The sequence below is a fragment of the Ostrinia nubilalis genome, chromosome 4 (genome assembly GCF_963855985.1).
Source record: "Ostrinia nubilalis chromosome 4, ilOstNubi1.1, whole genome shotgun sequence".
Classification (NCBI taxonomy): Eukaryota; Metazoa; Arthropoda; class Insecta; order Lepidoptera; family Crambidae; genus Ostrinia; species Ostrinia nubilalis.
The window spans coordinates 7,957,350-7,985,166 of NC_087091.1; the positions used below are offsets into that span (position 1 = coordinate 7,957,350).

At 35.8% G+C, this 27,817-nt stretch overlaps 2 protein-coding genes across 7 annotated transcripts in view; both read left to right on the top strand.

The window, feature by feature from the left end:
- LOC135088579 (3',5'-cyclic-AMP phosphodiesterase) overlaps nt 1-27,817 on the top strand; it is a 474,744-nt gene that overhangs the window by 288,704 nt on the left and 158,223 nt on the right. For 2 of the 6 annotated variants that reach the window (XM_063983430.1, XM_063983432.1), the window contains exons 1-2: nt 20,866-21,587; nt 22,420-22,452. The exons of 3 other annotated variants lie outside the window; for them this stretch is intronic. In XM_063983430.1, coding sequence (XP_063839500.1) covers nt 20,866-21,587; nt 22,420-22,452 — 755 coding nt within the window. Of the gene's footprint in view, nt 1-20,865; nt 21,588-22,419; nt 22,453-27,817 lie in introns of those variants that run through there. One more of the 6 variants, XM_063983431.1, reaches the window with a different exon arrangement.
- Nucleotides 18,829-20,806, top strand: LOC135088606 (uncharacterized). Its single transcript, XM_063983513.1, has 3 exons — nt 18,829-18,964; nt 20,091-20,459; nt 20,684-20,806. The coding sequence occupies exon 2, from the start codon at nt 20,107-20,109 to the stop codon at nt 20,455-20,457; it is 351 nt and encodes a 116-aa protein (XP_063839583.1). The 5' UTR covers nt 18,829-18,964; nt 20,091-20,106; the 3' UTR covers nt 20,458-20,459; nt 20,684-20,806.

The following is a 27,817-nucleotide window of genomic DNA, read 5'->3' on the forward strand; positions in this document are numbered from 1 at the left end:
GGTCCCTGTGACGTGCGTAGGCTTAGAAATACAAAGATTAACAGACAATGAGGCTTATCTAAAAATAAAATTATTTGAAGTTATTTTTACGCAGTACTACAGGATTGTATTATCTAATCGACTACAAGATTGTATAAAATAGGTATAAGCAGCTTATTTAGATAATTACGTCTGGAGTATAAATCTGAGCAACCACAAATTCACGCGGACTGACAAAAATCACAGCTTCATCTTCATTATGAGGATCAATACTGTGAAAAGTTATGTTAATTCGTTCATATTCGGTTAGTGTTGTCAAATTAGTATTCATGTGCGCGGTATGCACGGATTGACGTAATGACGTAATACCTACGTAATGGGTGGTAAGCGCTGACGGTTTGACAGAATCATTTTCAGCTTGGAGTTACGAGTTAACGAATACCTACAGCGCGGCAGCGTATCAATAAGCCACAAATCGTTTTTCGTGGCAGTTTGCAGTTTTCTCTTGACAGTTTTTGTTTATTTGAAGCCGGGTATAGCTATAAAGAAATGTTGGGTTAGATTTAGATTTATCGTCTACGAATATTACCTACAATTATTTATCGAGCTATATCGTAGTTAGAAGTATGTTTAAAGCCTATTCAGCTCTTAATAAGCATTAAAAGTTTTCAGGCGGCAAAAATGATGTGGGTTCAGGCTGGACCGGCATAATTTAAGCATGATTGCATGAATATACAGTAGGTATATTCCTTTTTTTCACAAACTACCACGCTCTTTTCCTGCCCTATTAATTATTAGTTCTGTATATCTTTCCTAAAAAACCCTCACGAAATAGTTGCTGATGCAAGGTTTAATCTTATTATCTAGTTAATTAAGACTGATCGTGGGGAAGATTACGTTGTAAGTCTTTTCTTCGAACAATATCTAACGTTAGACGCTATCAGAACTAATAGCAAAGTTTTCGAATCCAGTTAATGCTTGGAGCTTACTCCGGTAATTATAGAGGTGCTACACAGCTAACCTTGGAAATACCTGCTCGAACGCGTGAGCTGTATGAACTAATATGCTTCAACTCATAGCTTAAAATTTAGTGATGACCATGAATCTGCTTACATTTACGAATCATATTTAAATTATTTATCAAACGGCATAGAATTAATCCAGTTTCAAACTAAATGGGACTTGTATTATAGACAGAAGGTATGAATGCAGAGAGAGAAAATGTATTGTACTCGTGCATTGTCGTCGCCGAAATATACCAAAGAGGTTACGAACATGCAACTGCACTTTGCATAACGTGCTTTGTGTATGAATTCAAACAGCAGTCGCCTATGATTATAATATTTTAAGTACTATTCTGAAATTGCGATCAAATAATTACTCAACATTAGATGCAATTCAACTACTTACAGAATTAGGCTGGGTTGCACCATCTTACTATAACAGTAACAAACGTTTAAAAGTCTGTCAATCTCCATGCAAAACATGCAAAAATACTTTCAATATGGAGTTTGACAGACTTTGATGACGTGTCTGAAATTTTTTTCAGAATACAATTTCGAATTATCCTTAGGGCCAATTATTTTCTACAGTCGATAATTTCATTATTTAACAGTTTCATAAATCCAATCCAGATAGTCCGTATTCCGTGAGCACTAAGGTGCAAAAGTCATCGACTCGGGTGGAATCGTTAAAGTGAGCACTGAAATTGGCTTGTTACAGGTCGATGAAATATGCCCTGTACGCCTACGGCATTCGGATTGGATTGGCTTAACGTTTCTGGGCTGTTTCTGCGTCTTCTGCGCTATAACATAAAAGTACTTGTGCACAATAAATAGTTCTTGGCCCTTTCCAAGGCAAGTTGTACACGTCCCAAATATAGCTTGCCCACCTCCACTTTGGGACAACATGCGAGTATGGGCTGGTGCTGAGAAGAAGTGGCATAGAAACTCATTCACCCTTGACAGCCTCTTTTTAAATCTAATTGAAAAATAATTACGCTAAAGTAGAGTATGGGGATACACATAAAATAATGATTCTGGGCAATTTATTTTAGGTTGTAATTATGTTCGTGGGAGTTGATACCAAAATAACTGAAAGGATGATAAATAACGTTCATTTTTAAGCTAATCGCAAGATCAGTAGCGGTCGTCGTTGTTTGGAGTAATTTTAACGATACGATCTTATTAAGTTATTAAAGGTTGTTTTTAACATAAAATTCTAGAATTTGATGGACGTCGGTTTTTCTTACGATATCCTTTTTTCATTTCATTTTATAACATGAATTAATAGGGGAGAGTTCGGTATATCGTACCGCCGGGTAAATTGTACCACCCTCATATTTCGTAAAGTATTTATTGAATGTCTGTAATTGCAACACTCAGCGATACACAACTAAAATAAATTAATATCGGCCATGTGGTTTTTGCCGTGACAACAAACACGTGTGTTTTATTTTGAATAGTATTTTTTTATTGTTTTCAAGTAACTTTTGACAATACATGTTTAGTTTGTAATTTTGTTAAATTTAATCACAGGGTGTTTCTTATATATTATTTAGAAGCATAAATTAGTGTGGATTACAATAATTTGAAACATTTTTCGGTATTTATAAGCTATATTTTTTACCGATTTTTTAAAAGCACTATCACCTAGTTGGCTAAATTGTACCACATCAAGTTGTATGGAACTTTACCAAAGGATTTTGATTTTTTTCTTAGTAAATCATATTTTGAAGTTATAATAGCGTAGTTATGTTTGACTAACAATAAATGAATGAAGCAAAAGACTGGCAAAGTAGATTAGGTACAAGTGTGCGTTACGATAATTGGAATTACAAAACTTGTACTCAAAATCGTGATAACGTGTAAAACAATATCGATTGTCTATGTTATTAACTACTGTTCCTTTTCGTTTCCTAATTTGTTAAGAATGTATCGTATAATATTTTGCCATAGTTTTTTTATAGGCTTGAAATTTATTGAAATTCAATTTAGTAACCCTGTGGTACAAATTATCCAACCGGTTGGCTAAATTGGACCGAAGCTCTGAACTCGTACTTTGTTGATTTGTGCTAAATATACAACAATCATGTTAATTAATACTTATGAAATAGTAAGTTGAATAATTTATCTTTTATTATATACCATGGACATTAGCAAAAACAAAAGAAAACTATGTGTAAAATGGGATTGAAAAAAACTGGTCCAAATTAGCGGACTCTCCCTTATTCTTTGTATGACTAGAATAATAGGGATTCTTTAAATTTTCCCACAGATAAAGCAAACCTCACTTGAAATTAATTTCCAAAAGCTACCTTTTTTTAGAAATTTCCTTAGTTACTTTTATTGCTTTAATATCGACGAAGAAAACATAATTAATCACGGTCATAAACCATAAAACTAATAAGCTCATTTATCGGAACGGAGTCACGTGCGTGTAGAAGGTCGGCTACCTGTATTGCCCAAAATTACACAGACTAACTTCTTTACAGCGAAACTTTCATCGTGTTCAACACGCCACGGTTCGCCTTGAAATATTTTGTCGATAAGCAAATATCGATATGCGTACGTGCTCAAAAGGCAAGCGCCGAACAAAAAAGTGCCAATTTAAATTGGTCCGACACCGCGGACAGGGCGAAATGAACTCTCTGCAGTTACCGGAGTTTTAACTAGGACGCTTTTTCATTCACGTCCTTCATATAAATTTCCGTAACGATGTTAAAAAACTTTAACAACGATCGCAAATAACGGGACTCTCAATCCTGTAATGTAATTATTGTATTTATTTATTTATTTATTTATTTCTAGCGCCAGACAGATCATTGTTACATTGACAGTTTTATTTCCTCAAGTACCAGCATATTATTTAAATTATTCAACATGGTATTTTAAAAATGCATTTGATTAAGTAATACCCGTCACCGTTCCACTGTGCATGCAAGCCCTGTAACGGTTTGCATAAATTACCCGAATAACGTCCACCGGCCCGTATTTCGCGACCCTAGGCTGATAGCATCGGCTAGGACGGAAGCCGGCTTTGCGTGCATCGCTGTACCACTGTGCGATGCAAGGCTCTACATTTTCTACCTAATGGCCTACAAAGGTCATGCTCCGCAAATAGACCCGGTTTACAAACCAACGCGGATTACCGCGGGCGCGCATTGTCAGAAATCAGAAATTCAGGTGGGAAAGATTTATAACGCGTTGTGGGCGTCGATAATATGGGCGGCAAACTTTGCACGTTACGTTTGGGTTTTTTCTCTACTTTATATTCACAAAACCACTTGTACATGAAAAGTTACGTACATTTATATCAACCTGCCTGCTAACATTGATTTCACGCATGAATATTTAACTTCTTAGGCATATAACTTAACTTAGCCGCAAAAAAATAGGGGAGTCTGTTTGTTATACGGATGCCTCATCTCATTAAAACGACTTTCGTCCGTAAAAAGAGTTTTCACAACAAATCCGATAATCTTATTGAAGATCAAACATCTATGAATACAGCGTACATAATAAAATTGTATCGTGACGACGTATTTATACAAGTATCGATTTTATTCAAATACGTGCTCTCTCAAGCGCTTAAAGCACTACTTCTTCGTAAGATTTCAAAGATTTCCTGGCAATCCTGCGTATTTTAATCCAAAAGAAATGCTGGGAACTCTAAAATTGGAACTAAATCCCCTGACGTATGAAAACACAAATCCCAAATACGGCTGCTCGAGAAATCTGATATGTTCAATCTAAGTCCGCGTTTGTCAGACAAATAAATAATTCTAGACAGTGAAGTACGGCCATCTTACGATGTCACATTCGTGTGGTTAGTTTTATCGCCACCTGGAGCGTGACCCAAATTAAACTCGTAAAGAAATGAAACTGGTTTAAATCACACGGGAGTCTGCTATTTTGTCAACAATCTAAAATTAAACTTGACTATAAGTTTACCTAGGTATCTAATGTACGAGTATGGTACGAGTACTCTGCATGAGTACTTCGATCGGAAAAAGGTGTCTATTACTAATTTGAATTTCTTTAAAACTTATTTACATATCGAACATGGTTACAAAAAGCGAATGTAATCTCTATATCTACAGTTTAAGATACTTATTTCTCAAAATAGAAAATGTATTACTTAAATTGAGAAACACTACACTAAATTACTATACACGACGTTCTTTTAATTAGATACTATAATTAGTAATAGTATCATGTGTTACTTTGCGGAAATCCATAATAAGATAATTGCAATAGATAAAATTACTTAGCTTAAGAATGAGGATCATTTCGATTTTTAGCTGTGAATGCAGATTTATAGGGCTAAGAAATCCTTAATACACAGTCCAAAAATTTTTGTTCTACGACAAAAATTGACGAAGTTATGGCCAAATTACTAAAAAAGTTCACTGACCGCCCGGCGCGGGGACGATGACGTCATTATATCCGATCCGAACGCTGCCGGCGTACTGCGTGGATAGAAAATATTTTTTTCTAGCCAAACTATCAGTTTTAGAGAAAAACTTGTAATGACATTTATTCATCAGAATAAAGTAAGCTATCGATAAGTAATTTTTAAAAATAGAAATTGTGAAAAATAACGCAAAAAATCCATACGCTCATACGATTCAATGGAACGCAGAGACGTGATTGGGGTCTCCGCGGTGGTATATTTGGCGATTTATTCAAATAAAGTGTTCATAAGTGTTGTTAGAGTCATATCTTCTTCTAAGTAAAATATAAAAATGTATAATATTTATTTATTTACTTCTATTAATAAGGTATAGCTGAGGCAGATACACTCTGCCTAGGCTACAAGACATTGTTATGAAGATCATCTCGATGTACACGCAATACCTACCTGTTATTTAGTTTTTCTGAGTTAAACCTACGTACCTACCTATCTATTCGCCGTTCCCATGGGCGGGCCAGCTGCTGCAGGAAAGGACAGCTGCTCCCTCCTGGAAATCTATTTAATGTTAGCCTAGAAGTTGGGTATGACTCCCCCGCCCCCCTCCTCTGCCCAGGTCATAAGCTGGGCATGACTTCCCCCTCGGCCAGAAGTTGGGTATGATTTACCCCCCCCCTCCCCCCCAGGCCCGAAACTGGGTATGACTTGACCCCTTCCCCCTCCCCCCAGGCCAGAAGCTGGGTAAAGCTTGCCCCTCCCCCCAGGCCATAAGCATAAGCTGGATATGACTCCCCTTCGGCCAGAAGCTGGGTATGACACCCCCCCTATGCCAGAAACTGGTGAACGTCAGAATGGCGGGTGTATGATCACAGAAATGAATAAAATAAATATGATTAATTAATACCTGAGGTGTACCTTGGTGTACCTTTAGTTATTTATTTTGTACTTCCCTAAGACGGGAACAATTACGATTACAAAATGAGCCGCCAACCTGATATCAGGTTGGCGGGTGTATACTGAAATTGGACGAAACAGGTAAGTTATGGTATTCTAATATTTATCATTATTTAGTACCTGAAATCTACCTCACAAATATATTAATACGAACCAAATGCGACGAATAATTAACGAGAAAATCGATACGAAAAATTTGATTTCCACCATTTTCTTGATGGCCACCATTTTTTATAAGAAGTTAGAAAGTTGATAGCAACACAGATAATACATACCGTAGTATTTTTAAAGTCTGTTTTTTATGACACGCACACTTGTGAATTTGCCAATACCATTAATTTGCTAAAATCAAAAAGTATTGATAGCAGCGCCCTCCTGTAATTATGCATAGAGGAATTAACGTGTAAATATCATAAATAAGGTTGTACAACGTGCAAATTAATGGTATTGGCAAATTCACAAGTGTGCGTGTCATAAAAAACAGACTTTAAAAGGGTATCATTTAAGCTGTCACCAATTAAAGTCGTTTTCTGTTTCCATAATAATACAGTTTGTCCCCAAAATAATAGATCCCATCAAAAACAATACTTGTCAAAAAGACCAAGTCTCGCAACTCAGTTGTTCTACGGTAAAAAGTTGTGAGATCCATGTAATACCAAGTCCAGGCCAGGAAATCTTTAACGTTTTACATAAATATATTGACTTGGCCATCGCATGAAAACACGTGTAAATTAAATTATTTAGTGCGATGGCCAAGTCAATAATTTATGTAAAACGTTAAAGATTTCCTGGCCTGGACTTGGTATTACATGGATCTCACAACTTTTTACCGTAGAACAACTGAGTTGCGAGACTTGGTCTTTTTGACAAGTATTGTTTTTGATGGGATCTCATTTCTTTTTGTATTTTGTAAACAGTTCTACTTTTTTCATTTTCGGTACCTTCTACTTATTGTATGTATATCTAACCAGCAACGAATTTACTTAAAGTCCTCTCTCTGACTTATGAAATTTTCTTATTTTTGTAGGTAGCCTTCCGTTTTCTCTTTTCCGGTTCTACTTCTTGAGCTGAAAACTGGACCGAAATTGAAAAATGTTACTCGACTTGGCGGGGACACTACCGTGTGCCTTTATATTTAATTTTATATGATATTACAAACTTATTTAGGTAAGTAGTTAAATATTTATAAAACTGGACCGAAATTGAAAAATTTTGCTATACTTAGCGGTTGCACTACCGTGCCCCCAAATATTTTAGTTTTTCCTTGATTCATACCAAGCACTACTTATATTCCAAATTTGAAGCTTCTAGGTCTGCTAGAAGTGCCTTAGAATTTTGATGATCGGTGAGTCAGTCAGTCAGTCAGTGAGTGACAAAATTAAGAAACTTTGACCCGTTATAATTCTTAAACTACTGGTTCAAATTGAATGAAATTTGAAATATACCGTGTCTTTACAATGCCTGCATGGATAGTGAAAATTCAGTCTTCTAGTTTTATCTACAACGATGATACAGGGGGTCGAAAATGGCCTGAATTGCTTCGAGAAAAGGATGGTACGGCCGTGCCGCTTTTTTGCTCGACTTGGTGGGGGCACTGCCGTGCCCCCAGATTAATTTGTCACCAAAATCAAGTCACCAAACAATATAAAATCAGTTCCACGAAAAAACACCTAAAATATAGACCTAGATAATAATAGGGTCTAGTACCAAATTAATATTGTTGAATGTATTTTAATAGGTTTTGTCCTAATAAGTATTGAAGCAAATTAATTTAAAGTTTTTAAAGTGATCACCAATTATAATATATTTTTGTCGCTAGAAAATTTCAAAAAGTTTCACTAAAATTAGGAGTTATCATCACTAATAAAGTCTACCTGCTACTTTACTGGACATATAGGTAATGCCTCCCCCAAGGATCTTAATTCCCACAGGTAAAAGCAGAATTTAGATGAAATTTCTAGCAGGTTAGTAAATAAAACACATAGTTTACGTGACAAAATAACAAATTAAAGGGATCGCAGTTTGGGATCGAAAATCGATTTATTTGGTGACAGATCTACCATTTTGAGGACAAAGCTATTATTTAAGTAACTAAAACTATTATTATGAGAACGATGTTTATATTCAATCAATGCACTAATTTATTTGGTGATCCATCTTTAATTTTACACATATTATATTAACATTAATTTGGTGATTCATACCTGGGAACACATTTGTTTATCTGAGAACGAAAATATTTCGTGGCGATAGATCTAATTATTTGGTGATACAACTTGATGACAAATATAAATTTTGGTGACAGAAAATATTATAGTTCCCCTTTAAAAATACTACGGTATGTATTATCTGTGTCGGTATAAACTTTCTAACTTCTTATAAAAAATGGTGGCCATCAAGAAAATGGTGGATATCAAATTTATCGTATCGATTTTCTCGTTAATTATTCGTCGCATTTGGTTCGTATTAATATATTTGTGAGGTAGATTTCAGGTACTAAATAATGATAAATATTAGAATACCATAACTTACCTGTTTCGTCCAATTTCAGCATACACCCGCCAACCTGATATCAGGTTGGCGGCTCATTTTGTAATCGTAATTGTTCCCGTCTTAGGGAAGTACAAAATAAATAACTAAAGGTACACCAAGGTACACCTCAGGTATTAATTAACCATATTTATTTTATTCATTTCTGTGATCATACACCCGCCATTCTGACGTTCACAGAAACTGGGTATGACTTGACCCCCCCCCCTCCCCACAGGCCAGAAGCTGGGTAAGGCTAGCCCCTCCCCCCAGCCCATAAGCATAAGCTGGGTATGACTCCCCCTCGGCCAGAAGCTGGGTATTACATACCCCCCCCCCAGGCCAGAAACTGGGTATGACGTGACACCCCCCCCCCCCCCCCAGGCCAGAAGCTGGGTAAGGCTAGCCCCTCCCCCCAGCCCATAGAAACTGGTTATGACTTGACCCCCCCCCCCCCCCCCCCCCCCCTCCCCAAGGCCAGAAGCTGGGTAAGGCTAGCCCCTTCCCCCAGTCCATGAGCATAAGCTAGGTATGACTCCCCCTCGGCCAGAAGCTGGGTATGACTTACCCCCCCCCCCCCCCCCCCCAGGCCAGAAACTGGGTATGACTTGCCTCTCCCCCCCCTCCCACCAAGGCCAGAAGCTGGGTAATCCTTGCCCCTCCCCCCAGGCTATAAGCTGGGTATGACTTATCCCCCCCCCCAGGCCAGAAACTGGGTATTAGCATCATATTATGTATTATTATGTTCAATACAAACACTCATTAAGTTACACTCACCCCAACCGCGTCTCCGCATTGCATCGAATCCTATGAAAATGTGGTTTTTGGACATAGCGATACTTATTTTTAACAATTTTTATTTTTAAAAATTACTGGTCGATAGGTTACTTTATTTTGATGAATAAATGTTATTAAAAGTTTTTTCTAAAACTGATAGTTTAGCTGGAAAAAAATATTTTCCATCCCAATAGTACGCCGGCTGCGCTCGATTCGGATATAATGACGTCACGCGGCCCTGCGTACGTTGACTTTTAGTGAACGTCAGAATGGCGGGTGTATGGTCACAGAAATGAATAATATAAATATGAATTTTTAATACCTGAGCTGTACCTTTATGTACCTTTAGTTATTAATTTTGTACTTCCCTAATACGGGAACAATTTAAATTACAAAATGAGCCGCCAACCTGATATCAGGTTGGCGGGTGTATGCTGAAATTGGACGAAACAGGTAAGTTATGGTTTTCTTATATTTACCATTATTTAGTACCTCAAATGTACCTCACAAATATATTATGACAAACCAAATGCGACGAATAATTAACGAGAAAATTGATACGAAAAATTTGATGTCCACTATTTTTTTGATGGCAACCATTTCTTTTAACAAGTTAGAAAGTTGACACTGACACAGATAATACATACCATACAGATATTTTTTAAGTCTGTTTTTTATGGCATGCACACTTGTGCATTTGCCAATGCCAATACTTTCCTAAAATCTAAAAGTATTGATAGTAGCGCCCTGCTGTAAATGTCATAAGGTTGTCCAACGTGGCAATAATAGGGATGTTGACTGGGTAATGAAATCGAAATTCTATTCAGTCCGTCAGACAGATAATAAAAATATTTTGGAGACATTTTTTTTTTCATAATCTAATAATTACAGTATTATATTGAGTTGATGAAATGTCGCGTGACGTCACTTTTGAGTAAAAAATCTACTCAAGCGTGACGTACCGCGCCAATTCAACTCGATGTAGGACTGTTATTATTTAATTATGAAAGAAAATAAAAAATATGAGTTTAATATTTTCTAGTTACTTACAAACAAATTGTATGCATGAACATATATTTTGTTTGTATTGGACTGGGTGTTTTCTATGTACATGTATGATTTAAAAAGAAAAGCATTTAATATGTTTATATCCGTTGTCTAGTACCTATAGTACAAGCTTTGCTTAGTTTAGGACTAGAAGCGCAGTCTAAAATGTCCAAGGATATTATTTATTTATTATTTCTTATTCTTCAACAGATAATCAAGAGAAAGAGGTATTTATTATAAATTGCTCTTCCAGCATTTCAATTTTATTATTCAATCTAGCTTGATGATTAATAATGATTTTGCTTGATGAAATATTATCAAGTTTCTTTACATGGTTACAACATTTTCACCATTCCTTTGCACCAATTTGTGAGATTCACCTGTAGGTAAACCTCAATAAAGCAGCTATTAAGAAAGAAAAATACTTAAAAATAAACATAACCCTCTTTCTGACGCAGTCGGGTAATAAACTAAATGTAATCTTAACATTTCAGTCCGACTTACCTGTCAACTCAACGACGTGCTTTAAAATCAAAGATTGAGTTTAAATTACGCCATATTTTACAATACACATTGAAAACAATATAACTCGCTTGAGTTTTTTTTTATATTTTCACAAAAATAACAAATAATCACAAAATTTCTGCAGTGGTTGACAAATCTCGTAATTTGTTTTGACAGGTGACAATAAAGCCATAGACAATTTCCTTATGAAAGCCACACTTTTCCAATATTTTTGTTTGCCATGAGATTCTGGTAGACCTATACAGGAGAGCACTTGGCACTACTATCAATCAATACTTTTAAAGGCTAAATGACAAATTTTCAATTATTTGTCCGTCAGACAGATATTAGAAAATATTAAACTCATATTTTTTATTTTCTTTCATAATTAAATAATAACAGTCCTACATCGAGTTGAATTGGCGCGGTACGTCACGCTTGAGTAGATTTTTTACTCAAAAGTGACGTCACGCGACATTTCAACTCAATATAATACTGTAATTATTAGATTATGAAAAAAAATGTCTCCAAAATATTTTTATTATCTGTCTGACGGACTGAATAGAATTTCGATTTCATTACCCAGTCAACATCCCTATTATTGCCACGTTGGACAACCTTATGACATTTACAGCAGGGCGCTACTATCAATACTTTTAGATTTTAGGAAAGTATTGGCATTGGCAAATGCACAAGTGTGCATGCCATAAAAAACAGACTTAAAAAATATCTGTATGGTATGTATTATCTGTGTCAGTGTCAACTTTCTAACTTGTTAAAAGAAATGGTGGCCATCAAAAAAATGGTGGACATCAAATTTTTCGTATCAATTTTCTCGTTAATTATTCGTCGCATTTGGTTTATCATAATATATTTGTGAGGTACATTTGAGGTACTAAATAATGGTAAATATAAGAAAACCATAACTTACCTGTTTCGTCCAATTTCAGCATACACCCGCCAACCTGATATCAGGTTGGCGGCTCATTTTGTAATTTAAATTGTTCCCGTATTAGGGAAGTACAAAATTAATAACTAAAGGTACATAAAGGTACACCTCAGGTATTAAAAATTCATATTTATATTATTCATTTCTGTGACCATACACCCGCCATTCTGACGTTCACGACTTTTAGCGGCAAAAACGGCCTATGTTTATTACTTAATATCTTCGTAAGTAATGGTCCGATTTGGATAATTCAAAAAGACATATCTTTCTTATGTCTTAAAGATTAACGTAGATACTAGTTTTATTGAATTTTCTACAACAGTACTGATCCTCATTCTGCTTAGTCACGTCGGCATTAGTGCCCAACTACACTACCCGCGCCCACCGATTATGTTAAAGTACAAGCAAATGCAAGAATCACCGCCCGCCCTACAACAAATCGCATGCGATACAGATGCAATAAATGCGAAAGTTTGTGTGGATGAAAGTTTTTGTTACTCTTTCACGCAAAAACTACTGGACGAATTTTCATGAAACTTTACAGTATTATTGTTTATAACCCAAAATTACATAAAGGCTATAATTTATGACGATCTGTGACAAACTAAATTTCTCGCGGGTGTAGCCGCGGGCAAAAGCTAGTTGATTATAAGTACCAACACCGACGTGCAAAAAAACCTCGACGCGTTTCGCGTTAAGCGGAAATCTTAAGCTAAGTAATTTTATCTTATTTTGATATCTAGATACTTATTTTTTTATACAGGGTGGCCCAGAAGAAAGTTCACTTTTGAAAATGTAAGGAAACGAAAACTGTAAATTTTTGTAAAACTTTAACCATTGTAATTTAAAGGTTTCATGCAATTTATTTTTAAATTTACTTTCTTTTTTAAATTTCATCGTACATGTGATTCCCTTGACGTTTACAACATTCAGTCAACATACATAAAAATTTTGGAAAACTTTCGTAAGAGTTACCTTGAAATGGATTCAGGATGGATGAATGCTGCAGAGTTTTTGGATTTTTAGAGTATACTCTGCTCACAATGTAACCTCACAAAAAGAAGTCTGCTGGAATGAGATTAGGGCTTCTTAGTGGCAACTAGATTTCACCCCTGCTTAATTGGTTTGTTGCATCGAAAGGATGATTAATTTTTGAGAGCGCTATACTGGCATGCTGAAAAGCTTTTTGATTTCAAAGTGGCAAGATTCGCAAGGCTATGACAGGAGCACTTGGTTTCATTAAGATTGGGCTACGTGTCACACTTCAAATGAGAGCATTTAGATGGTAAGAGACATGTTCCCACAAAAAACAATTTTTAGGCAGGGGTGACATCTCCTGGCCACCAGGAAGCCCTGATCTCACTCCAGAAAACTCCTTTTTGTGGTGTTACCTTAAGAATAGAGTATACTTTTATAATCCAACAAACATGCAGCAACTGAAGCTGAAGATTCGGCAAAAAATGGAAAATAAGTTTCGAGGGAATTCTAACGAACGCATTTCAAGATTTTGATGTATGTTGATCGAATGTTGTAAGCGTCAAGGAAATCTCCTGGACGATGTAATTTAATAAAGGTAAATTTAAAAATAAATTTCATTTAATTTTCTTTGAATTGTAATGAGTAAAGTTCTACAAAATTACACAGAATTTTTTTCCTTGAATTTTCAAAAGTGAATTTCTTTCTGGGCCACCCTGTACAATAGCAAAATCTATCATTTAATTTCACACAAAAAGTCACTAAATCTTTGAATTGAATTAGTCCTAAATACACAACGTAATCACATACCTACTCCATTTTCACTTTGACGCCAAGAACATCAATTAATTAATTTAAATTGATACTCGTTTTCAAACTCTGGAATTGAGTATCTAATTTCCAAGGCATTAAGGGTTGAGATAATATGTTAAGAGGTATCGTATAAAGGGTGTTACTCGATTAACCTACATAAAGACTTTTGATCCGACTTATTATTAAATACATTTTAGAATGTTTTACGAAGTAATTTATTTCGTTTTACTTTCATTTAATCAAATATTATTGTAGTACCATTTGCCTCTACATCGGATCGAGGTAATTTTTGCTAGACTTAATTATTCTGTTTTGATTTCATATTGTAATCTATGCCATACTTTGTTTAATCGCTCCAAGTACATTTAGTTTCTTCTACAGTATTTGACGAGTATTTAATTTTTCATTCTATTGTGAATTTTGTGGGCACTAAAGTGAAATTGAATTTACATTTTTAAAAACACGAAAAACTCTATGAACTCTATTATAAAAAATACTAAAACATGATTGTAAGAGTGAACTTTGTGGAAATCCTTAGGGGAGGCCTTTGTCCAGCAGTGGACGTCTTTCGGCTGAAACGAATGAACGAAAGAAGAGTGAACATTTACGTGCGAGTATTAAAAAAACCGCAAACGCAACTCTATAAAAACTGACTCTAAAATGCTATGCTTTAGTTTGACTTTACGAGTATTATACTACGACTGACTGCGAGTTCAGTGATTCGCTCGTAGTAAATGAGTCTCCGTAGCAACCTTCTTTATCCAAGACGTTATACTACGGCCAGTGTGTTTGACTACGACGGTCCTCGGGGGACTCCGTAGCATGCAAGACCAACCTTGCGTTAACGTTTTGTTCACAAGGGCATTATGGAAAAGGTTGAACAACAGTCTTAGGTCAGGAATGCATAACCTTTATCACAATGTACACGTCTTAAACATATATACGTACGAGAAAATACAGTTGTTTGGGTAGGTAACAAAAAATAAATTTCGATGGGCAGTGTATTAGAAGGTCACTGTAATTGAGTAAATACTCAATTACACAAATTTTATTATAGCTAACAATTATTTTTTCCATTTTTAAAATACCGCGGAATTCGCTGCTGGTGTTTTTAAAGAAAACAAAGTGTTACAACAGAGTTTGTTCAATATAAAAGATGTAATCAAAACAATGGATAATTTATCAGAAAATCTCTTTCATTCATAAAACTTGATGAAAGTTTAATTGATCTCATTATAACATTAATTAGTACAGTATTGTAGTAAAATTACGTGGCTTGGTAGCGAACAGCCGATTAATCAGCATTAAAGCATAGCCCGAGAAAACAGCATTATTACATTGTAATTTTATGAAAATAAAAAAAAAAAATCTAGGTCAGACTTTTGAGAATAACTCATATTCATAACAACAACTCTATGTACCTTTCTATCTACCTATTTAATTAAATAAATAACGAAAATCCTGTAATTAGGTTTCTATCTAGGTATCAGTGATGTAATCGTTCTAACATGTATTTCTACTCATGCAGTTAATTTAAATGAACGTGCGAACATGCTGACAAATTGAATCAGTAACGATAATTAATTTGAACGACTGGGTTACTTTCTTGGCATTGTTACATAAATCATTGGACTCTACATCTACACTGAAATAGATTTTAAATGTAATTAAGAAGTTTCTAGACCTGTATTCGAGGCTACTCTCTAAAGCGACATTCACGGTCAGTTAAACTGATCAGTTGAACTGATGTAAACTGACATTGTACAGACGACAGCACATCAGGCTCATTTTCGTTGCAAAGTCGCCCTTATCGCAACTGTGTAAGATACCACAGTGTTTACGTTGACGTGTTGTCGACTGTACAATGAATTTCAACTTGAGATTTCGCACTCACGGTAAATTTTGGATGTAGATAGAGTTCAATCGTCTAGCTGACCGTGTAAGTCCAGCTTAACGCATTTTTCGTATTTTCGGGTCTATTGACAGTTACACTCGTGTGAGAGTGACGTAATAAAGTGAAGTAAATATTATTGGAAATGTTTCCATTCCTGGCAAATCCTAAAATTCAATCTCCAATAGGAAAGCTAACGTATTCTCTGACGCTACTCTAACCCTTAAGTAAACAGTACCCACGATTATAATTATGCAACAAATAAATAGCACCATCAATAATGTGCTCTATTTACAAGCATTATGGTGTACAATGATTTATCTCAATTGTTTTGGCTGGTGACAGCTTATATCACGGTTTTCGTGCTGGGCTTTGTAGCTGGAGCCTCGACTGGATCTATCTGCTTTGACGGATAAGGGATTAACCTAATGGTGTACAGTCGACAGCACATCAAGCCACAGATTTAGTTGCAAAATAGCATCTAATTCAAAGTACATAAGATGGCGCTGTGTTGTCATCCGTACTTTAAACTATACTCACACTTTACACACACACACACATTACGCAGTCATACGCCCGTATAAATATTACTATGAGGTCTCACAGTGCGCATGGACGCACAGGGAGACACACGAACCAATCACAGAGCTCTATTCAACGCTGTGTGTTCGATGTGCTGCTTCACTTAAGCAAGCATCGTTTGTGAATACGGGCGATAGAGTACCAAATGGGTATACCCTTCTTTATTAACACCAGTCTAAATGATTGTGTTAATATAATATTAAATCAATAATAGTAATGTACCGTTTTATGTCGGATCTAAAAAGAACTAGTGCTTGTTATAAAAGCTGCAAACAGTCTCATAGTAAAGTATTTTTTCAATTAGTTCCACTTACGTACACTGGTTTTGTAGGTATCGATGATTAGATACATCTTTAATATTGAAGCATCTTGTGTATTTTAATAGGTGCGATTTTGCAATAAATAAATCTAAAAAACTTTATTATTGCATGTGTATTGAAATTGAATTAACTCGAGATGTTGAGTATTTACTCGTTAAAAGTTTTCGGTGCCTTCACAAACATGTCCACTTAATAATTCGACTTCGCAGAAGTTCTTGATTGATTTATAAAACCGTTTAAACATCACTTCACAAATTCGATCCCCTTGTAGATAAGAAGGTTAGCAGCCGTATTCACAAACATTACTATGAGGTCTCACAGTACGCGTGAACGCACAGAGTGACATAATATGAACCAATCACAGAGCTCTATCCAACGCTGTGCGTTCGATTTGCTGCTTCACTTAAGCAAGCATCGTTTGTGAATACGGGCGTTAATGTGTGACGTAATACATCTTAAAACTATACTCGTACTTAACTTATCTATGTTATTTAATGTCTGGCGCAAATGTTTTTATAATTCGATCGTCAGACCTTAGAATCTTTCTTTGCTCATCTCCTGAATATTATATGAAGAACCGTAAATATTATTCGCTTTCGACGAAAGGAAAATAGGAATAAATCTCTCTTAATAAGTATACCAAATTCTTCTTATATCATTTGTGAAAGCCGTATGAATAATCATCTGTTAACCTACTTGCACTTTCAGATGTTCAAATGTTGAAATAATGATGCCAAAAATTCACGGTAGTATTAATTAATTTAAATCTCTTAGGGCTGATTTTTCAATCGTCAGATATCTTTTAACTGAAGAATAACCTTGTAACTTTGACATAATTATTTTCCATACTGAAACTGTCACTGTGCCAAACTTATTCTTCAGTTAAAAGTTAACCAGCGGTTGAAAAATCAGCCCTTATTTTCAAAGTATGATTTTCTTTATGGAGACCAATCCAAATACCAAAAAGTTCAAGCCCATAGGGATCTTTTTGTCACGTTCATTATTCCTAAACAGAATAACCGACGTCGCCATAATGCTTTGGGACTAAATTTAAAAGTAGCATTCCAGAAACATACGGAAACATTCTGAAGGCGTTGAATTCGTAATGTGACGTCACGGGCGTTTTGTGTATTATTGCGAATGAATAAGCTCGAATTTATCCTCTGTTTCCAAATAATTCTGACACACGGCTGTCTCGATAGCGTGTGGGCACTCACGGTGCAGCCCGAATAAAATGACTCAGAGATAGGAGTCATATAATAATACGATTATTCAGGACAGCTGTGGTGGACGCCGTAGGTTTATTCTTGCATAAAATGCCCAGACGGCTATCAAAAACATAAACTTCAAACTTAAAAAACAAAAGGTATAAAATAATAAAAAAGCATAGACAATAATATTAAAAAAAAGTTGGTCCACCATCGGTTCCCAACAACAGCTTTAATCAATATAATAAGCTATCATCAATTTAAAATTATTATGAGGCGAACATTTGATAAAAAGTGTAAGAAATTAATTTACTATAAATACTTGTCAAAATACATCTTGAATATTTTATTAGGTTCAGTGCTTCTCTGTTTATTTTACACGAAATTGAACTCAAAGACAAAAGAAAACAATGGGATGCATGGATAAAGAATCTCCGCTTGGTATGAAAAATGGAGACCCTACGCCCAGGGAGCTATGCCAATCATTATTCATATCGTAACATGTTTATCGCCCCCCATCTCGGAGTCATCGCTTCGTGATTCTCGGTCTACTGACGCATACGGCTATTTTCAGCCTCGACAATTTATTCAGCTTTCAAAATGGGCGCCATTTGTCGCTAAAGTGGGCTCCATATGAACGATGCGCCGATTATCCAGCCAGTTATGTGCTGAAGTTCATACTTTATGAACAAGGAAACAGATTTCGTGGTAAATAAATCACAACGCAAATTGCTGTTTTGGTACGGTTTAATATTTATAGCACATTCAATCAGAGATGTCAAATTAATTAACGGACTTAGTTAATTTGCCAAGACAGATGTATAATAAATCCGAGCAAGTCATCGTATGCGCACGCAGCGGCTGCGCCTACGCAAAGCTCCCGAAGGAAACAAAGCGACACGCCGTCCCCACCCGCCAGTCCACGCGCAAGCTTCCACGCGAAAACATCTACTGGAATAAATCCAGAAAATTATAAAGTGCATACGCAAATTTAAGGATTTCCCTTTTCCCGTCGTAACCTAAGGTATTTATTCACGCTTTAATATTTTATTTATCTCATTTTCCGTAACGTATATTTCACAATAATTACTCAATTATTCTCTGGACATTCGACACGTTTATTTGTTATTGTTTAATTAAATACTGTTTTATTATAATTCCAATGGCAATTCACATTGGGCGAATCAAATATGAATAGTTATTAAATATCAATATCATTTTAAATGAGATTTGGTGTAATTATTAGCTTTTATGTCCGAGGTTTTATGTTTCACCATCGTTCGGTTTATCATTAACTAACAACAATTCAGTCCAATTAGAAACAAAGTTATTAATATTCTAGCTTTGCTCGAACTATTTGCAAAGGAAACCTGAAGCCCGTAGGCATTAGCTATATAGGTCAAGTATACACAGGTATTCGGAACGTTTATAATAGTATGAGAATCTTATTGTCTTTTAGAACTTGCCTTGAGATAAACATGCTATATACTGGCAGACACGTGTATATCATTTGAATAATAATAATTGTAATTATCCATTATTAAATAATATAAAATTAAATAATATATTATTAAGAAAGAAGTACGTTCGAAATGAGAATTTATCTGCAAATACCAATATTATAAGCAGTCAACTTTTTAAACAAAAATACAGTAAACATTTCAACTATTTCTTGACAATGCTAGTTATTTAGTACGGGTAGGTATAATTAAGTAGAACCTACTCGTACAATACAACAATATTGCAACGGCGAATAGAAATTTCCGGAATGTCGCAGGCATTCGAAAGGACTCTGCCGCAAAATGTTTCAGAATACCTTCACAAAGAGTGTGATTCCCACTAAATTGAGTTCACCAGCTGCATTTTATTGTTAACGCTGTATTACTTTTTTATGCTTTCCACCGTTTGCGCTCAACAATATTGAATTGCCCAAGTGTCTCGGATACCGACCGATTCTCTAACAGCGTAAATTTAAATGCGGCCCAAACATTCGTTCTGGCTTGCCGCCAACTATCCATTCCTATCAAACCGAGCTACTGAATTACATATGCATCATGTCGAATAACTTTCTACTTTCTGTTCTATTTGTCATAGGTAGGAACTATTTTTCGTGGTATCAATTACATTGTCTTTATTTCGTGTATTTCTAGATATAACTAAATCAACATGTCTGAGCAAACGACACTCGCTGCTGGCCAACAGCTGGTCAAGAAGACAATGGATGAGATGATCCAGCAAAAGCAGACCACAGAGAAGGTTACCATTCAAGCGAGACAGGAGTTCCGTGAAAGCTACCAGGAAAGCTATGAGGAGGAGTTTGAGGAGCACACATTTATTGATGAGCATGGTAATGAGACAACGAAGAGGATGGAGTCCAGCAGTGAGAGCTCGGAACACCAGAAGAGCGCTGACGTCCGGGTGAAAGCGACCGGACTCAACGCCTCTCAGATGCAAGCCCTCACAGACTGCGCAAACCAAGCAGGACAGCTAGCTCTGGATTCCAAGGCAGCAAACTGAATGTAATAAGATTATTTTGTTACACACTAACAAACGTCGTTAAGGCTTTCAGTTAATAGAATGACTAAACAAAACTTAAACAAAAACACATACTACCAAATACGAAATTGTCGTTCGAGATACTTAATTACCATTAAACAGAATCACACCTCATCAATCGTGTCTTCGCGTTACTCGTCAACGTGTCTCTTAAATTGTAACTTTAATAAATGCGTTTTTGTTTCAGATGTTCTGTTGAAAGACAAGTGTGGTGGCTTCTAAGAGTGATAAAGACTGTGTCCAGTGTTCCTTATTTTATGTTATAATAAGCTAAAATTTATAAGAATGAAATAAATCTATTGAAAGGAAATTGTGTAATGAATAGTGTTGTGCATCCGTTAGTGCTAAGTTAAAAACCTAAAAATCAAAATGGAGGAAGAAGATGATGAGCGAAAGAGCCGAAGGCCTAATCTAGCGGCCTTTGCAACACTGAACGCGCGAGTGGTGCAACACTCCTCATTAGAGGAGACATGTGTACGTCAACAAGCCTCGTCCGAGTCGGCCGAAACGAACACCTGCTCTAGTATATCGACAGCGCAGTACAGCGACAGGAGTTTTGTGTCGAAAGCAAGCACGTTTTCGCGGAGCGGCACGTCTAGCTCGAGTCAAGAAGAATGCGAGGTGGCCCAGACCAAGGTCACAACTGGCCAGTATCTGGCTGCCGCGCGAGTCGAAACTGCTCGTTCAATGGAGAGTCTCCGTCCAAGTAAAGATACGTCTCCTGCCCGGCCCGCGAGCTCGTGCACGTCTGTGCGAACTCACAGGAGTTCGTTCTTGACGGCGAGCGAGCGAGACGTGCGGGAGACTCGTGGTCTGCCGGCTCGGCGAGCGCTGTCTGGTGAGGACATGGGGAATGCTGAGAAGCGGCGCGGTCTCTTCGCGAGTACTGAGCGTCGTGCGCTGCAGCAGCTGAGCCTTCCACCACCAGAGCGTCGGCTGACCATCCTCAGCCCGCACAGCCCGATGGCCATCACGGAGCTGCAGTGGCCCGCGCCCTCCGGCATCAGAGGCCGCCGGAAGAAGGGGATGGTCTTGCCTAAGCTCATTCTGCCGCGCAGCGACTCTGACGGCTCGGATGTATTTTTTGAAGGGTGCTTATTACTTACAGTATATCTAATCATACACACAATGAAATTTACACGAAATCACATACACAATACAGTATATTCGAAGCTCTATACATATTTATACGTTTTACTAACATAAGACACGTTTTCCGTATTTGTTTTTTCGTTCTAATAAAATATTAATATTTTTCTGTGCTCATGCGTATTGCACGTGTCAAAAATCATGACTACGCAGACTTTAACCATAAAATATTATGTACAATAATACACTCCATTAGGTATTTCATATCTTGCTGATATCATATTTTATTATAACGAAATAAAATAAGCGTAATTTTCTAAGAAAGTAATTTTGGGAAAATTATTCCTTCTTGGAATATCTAATGCTACAAAGGCAGTTTATAAGTCGCAAGTAATTTTACCCTTACCACGAAAATCTTAATTATTTGTTTACTTTGTGGAATTATAGTAGTCTTTGATAACATCCAACACTGTGCAGAATTCTAAGAAATGATACACCATAGTGTAGTTAATCTCGAAATAAAGGTTCCCTAAGTAAATAATACTAAAAATTTAATTAATGGTAGTTGTGAAACTGCCAAGATAAATGCGCGTTAACACAGACCACCGTGCGTCAGGCGCAAGACTCTTTACAGCACGTTTATAATTCTCTTTGAACGAAAATACTCTTATGCTGAAGACTGCTTTCTTCATAAAGAAGAGAATAGTAGTCTTTATTGAAAAGAAGCAAGATTATATTGAATGAATAAGTATTACAATCTTCAACCTAAGTGATACATTTAGGATTCTGTTAGGATGTAGGATAATTTTACATTAACCACATTTTCTTTTGCAGGACAAAAACATCAGAGTTTCGTCTATCGAAAAGGTTAATTTTCTATTTATTAATAATATCTCTTTAGATTTTTATTTAAAAGCTTTTAGGCTGGTTACACTTTACTGGATTTGTCGGGCCCCGTTGCATTGTAGCAATTTTTTTATGTTTTGCTTCATATCAAAAACTACCCGTATTCTTAACAATGCCTACTTTATAGACAGCCGAATATTAATTTACTTGACAACTGGGCCCGACTACAATCGTATACCTACAATGTTATTTTTCTTTTAATTAATATCGAAAGCCATATTATATGCAACTGAAATCAATTTTCATTTAAATAGGTACTTATCAGATTGATTTTCCCTATTTAGAAACGAATACATTCAATTCCATTATAGTTTCATAATGTAATTTAAATAAATTGGAACAGTTCTTCGAAATATTCTCAGGAATATATTATTATTGCCTGATTCCCCTAGTCTAAAGTCCCTATACCCCTCAGTCAATTGTAATAATATCTTATCAGATGCTTGAATTAAAATTGAATAGCTTGAATCAAAATGAGTTGTAGATACTCCGACTGATTATGTTTGACATTTTAAATTAACTTATTACTTATCGTGATAATAAACATAAACCCATTGATTCGGAATATGGTTGTTAGTTATTAAATTAAATACAAGAACATACCGCAATCCTATTTAATTTTCAGAAATCCTCTATTTACCGTTCAGATCAGAGCCTGTATCAATCTAAATAGGCAAGCTTTATTTCTACTCAATTCACTGTTTCTATTACTTCTATCAATATTTGATTAACTATGCCTATTTGAAATCCCTATAACTGAAGAACTAAAAACCATACAACTATACAAAATGTATAGATCAGATAGGAATAACAAGTACCTAACCTGTGAACTAAAAAGGTTCCAAGAAATGAAAGACACATTTTTATCCTGTGAGTTTTATCAAACTGATTCTGATCAGCCATTTGAGCACGTTCATGCTAAAAATCTCAATTTAGAACCGGAGGTAAAGTTTTTATTCTCTTTTCAACCGTTTCCAGCGCAAGATTTGCTTACTCTGCTTAGTTTTTTTCAAGAACTAATAACTGCCTTTTTTGCGATGTATTTCACGCTCCTTTGTTATTACAACTCTATGAATGTAGGGACGCCTGTATTCAACAAAAGAAAATCAAATTCCTCAAAGTAAGCTATTATACGTTAGCAAGTCCAGAGTGGGCACTATGCTCTGATCATGCGACAAGTACTTTTGCCACAAGTGTGGCCACTTCACACCAGTGCACTTCTCCTTCTGAGGTGCTGCAATCTTCAAAGACCTTTGAACACGTAGACTTTACCTACTTCCAAAGCATCAGGCTTCTTGGATATTCTTCCAACTTAAAACTGTTGTTAATTTATTCAAAAACGTTTGTACAAACAAGTATTTAACAAGTATTAGGTACTTAAAGTACCTTGAGCGTCTAATTTTATTTACTTAGATTATCTTATTATTTTACTCGTTTCTAGAAAATGGTTGAATTATTCAGCAAATATTATTATACACCTTCCTTGTAATACAACTCTATTACACTCAGATGGCTGAGTTTCCATAAAAGAGATAACACAGTTGATAGTTAATATTTAAATGAACAGACAGTTAATTGAATAAGAAGTATTTGAATAATTACTAGCCCTGTGGCATAACAGTTTAATTTTCTCTCCTATAATTATTCAAATCTTGCTCGTACATAATCTATGAGGCTGCTATACAAAGTTTTATTTCAGTTTACACGTAGGTAACCAGATTTTCAAAGATTTTTCCGGAAATTTGGAATCGATCCAATTCGATCAATGTTTTTCGCCTTTCTTCAATTATTCAAAGATACAAGAGTAGGGTTTATTTTCGGGGTAAAAGACATCATTAGTAACCATCTATAAATAATGTACTTAAACAAAGAAACTCGATAAATGAAAATTTAAATTCGGTCGAGCGAAGTCTGGCAAAAATATAATTTGGGTTAATTTACGTACCTACTTCTAAAAAAAAAAAAAAAACAAGAAATGTTTTCCGATCCATTCGTCGTTATTTTAATTATTATACAGTCTAATCGTGCTGCAACTATTATTATTACTGTGAACATATTAGCTAAATAGGTAGGTACTTTTTACACAACATGACACAAGCATGTTTAGCTCAGTTCGAGGGGCTAACAAGACTATTAGTAATGTGTGAAAAAACAAATTGCTAAAAATATTTAAAAAAATATAAATAAACGTAGTTTTTACTTTTGTGACTAGATAACGATGCTTTAATAGATAAATGTGGATATAAGATTAGGTAAGTATAGATAAAAATTAATATTTATATCATCGAGCAACAGTTACTCCTTTTAACAATGAACCAAACGCTGATAAAGATCGAAACTGTCAATCTTACTTACACATAACATATTGTCGACCTACATTCATAACTTTAATGAGCAGTGAATTGATAAATTACCATAGTAGCTGACTTGTCAAAGTAAGATTAATGACATTACAAATACAGACAACGGCACGTCCAACTAAACACGGTGGCGCTCTCTTATGTCTTTAGTAATAGAGGCTATTTTGCAAGAAACTATTTAGTTTAGTTTGATATGCTGTCGTCTCCAGTGGTGTGTGACATGTTAAGTACAGGATTACTCTTAACTCTGAGCTTAAAACTAAAGGCAACAACCAAAGGAAGCACCATAAACCTCTACAGTACTAACTAAGTGGATTTCGAACATTTCATTAGCAACAGTTAGTTTTGGACCTCATGCTGTTTAAACTTTAAACAAGAGTGTAATGATTTCAAATAGCTATTGGATATAATACTAGAAAATTGTTACTATTCGAAAGCAGTTTGGAACAGGTATAATTTCTTAAAACCCTTTAGACTAAACCGCTATGGACTCAAAGCTAAACATATCACATAAGGTAAGCTTATTTTAATGTACAGCATTTTATACAATTCTCTTGTAAAATAACAACTATTGCAACAACATAAGATTCCATTATGTTAAGCTTGATGCGCCCTCGACTGTACAAACAGCTTAATGCAGAGCACGGTCTTCCCATAGAGTATAAACCAACACGTACAGTAATTAAATTCCATAAATCCCTCGTTTCATGGTGCACCATGTTTGTAAGCTATAGGATTCAAATGGTAGCAACTGGTAGCATTTACTAGCTACAGTTTCAAGGCTATAAATATCAATATTGGAAATCAAATTGATGTCGCAGAGAATAAAATTGGATGTTGTAAAATGTAACAGGCCCTAACATTGATGTCGAATAAGTACCAAAATAGAGGCAACGTATCAGCTTAAGTTAGGGCCTACAAAAATGTTATCAATTTTTATTCTTAGAAAAGAGAAAACTGTAATGTGGAACAAATTGAAGATGTCTGTTGTTATCGCTGAAATGACACGAACATTTTTGATAATAGTTACGATATTAACGATATCATTACTACACGATACGTTATCAGCGTCGTTCATAATAAAATACGAGTCATCAGAAAGTACCTGATAATGCATGATGAAATTGAAAGGATTATCTAATCTGGCAAAATGTGAAGCGTGCTTACAAGTTGTGTTATATTCATTTAATACCTGCTTTGTACATGCCAGCTTTAAAGAGCTTGTCAAGATGAAAGCTTTCATTTTTGCAAACCCAACACATAATGGTAATCTTCTTGTCTTGTCTTGTCTTTCTTGTAAATAAAAATGAATTGATGTTCGTTAGTCTGATTAAAACTTGAGAACGGCTCGGCCGATTGAGCTGATTTTGGTTTTAAAATGTTTGTCGTAGTCCAGGGTAGGTCTAAACGGTGAGCAAATACGCGCGCGATATTGTTTTTCTGTGACAGACAAAATTTCACGCGGTCAAAGCCGCGGGCGGAAAGCTAGTGTAAAATATTTTATGATAGTCACTTTATTTGAATATCCCACTATTTCAAACATATAGATATCCTGTATTATCTTAACTATTCTTGAACTGAGGCCATTTAAATCGAACATGATTGACCTGCCTGACATACTGAAAAGAGCTTTGCTCAAGCTTCAGATTATGAGTTATGACCTTGGAAGCAATAAAGGATTTTGAGTTTGACAGCCTAAAACTGTTGATGTTTTAACTGAAATTCACGTGAGTCAGGAAGAAAAAGCCAGTCGACAAAATGAGAAAATAAATCAAATGCAAAGAGACCACAACACACATTGCTTTTCGAATTCATTAAAATCAGTATTCTTCAATCTAGTATAGCTACGTAAGCGCTCTCTCAAAGCTAAATTGGCTTTAACATTGCCTTTGATCAATAAATAGTTCAAAGCTTGGCCCTTGGTAACATTGTAGCGAACCTTACCAAGAGTCTATTCAGAGCTACCCGAAAAGCCAACAACACAATTAATATTGTATGTGATTTTCAGGTCACTAAATAGTTTTGATTTTACGACTAGATTATTATAACAAATTGACTGTTGTTTCTCTACATTCGCGTATTATGATCTATGTTGCTCGTAGTCTATTTAGACTTAATTGAGTCTAGTCTCTGTACCTACTAAGTGGCATAATCATAAGTAATGTTATGTGTTATAGATTTGGATTCAACGCTGATCGGGATAATGTGTCGGCTACCACACTGTAACGCAGGTTGTCGTTGCGGCTTCTAATAATATTATGCCAATCACCATAATTGTAAGCTCTGCTTACTTTGGGACTAGACAAAATCGAACTCCTCCTATATTTTTCTGATTAAATTCGTTGTGCGTCCAATGACAGTTTAACTTTCCCCCGTGACAAACTTGACCTTCACTGGTTGGGTTTTATTGGCGGTCAAACTGTAGATCCTGGCTACACAGGAGTTGCAGTGGTGGGAACGAGAGAGGTGGAAATAGTTCCGTTTGGGACTGTAAGATTTTAAACTTTCGCGTTCCATTTCAATTAAAATAGTAAGACACGGGTCAAGCCGTGAGTACATAATGTAACTCATTTAATAAACGTCGCGTTCAGACCCGTGTCTTACTATTTTAAATGGTATGATGGTCCGGAAAAAAATCTCTATGTTAAGAGTGAACTGTCGTAAAAAGAGGAAATATCCTGTCTACTTTTGTATTAAGTATTCCATAGTTACTGCACTCTATAATGCACTTTGGGATGTGGTTTACTTAGGCGCCTATAAAACAAGCTCGCCAGGATCAACCCGTGGCCCGCCTTTGTCGTGTTCGCTACCCGCAAACCACACCGGCATTTTAGTGCTCAGCTGCTTTAAATCCGCCCGAATTTTTCAGGTCTTTTAAATTGACGAGCGTTGAAAAAACGTAGTCGTTTTTGTCAACCGTAAATTCGAACGTTTATCTCTTTATTTCGCGGAAAACGTAAGTAATA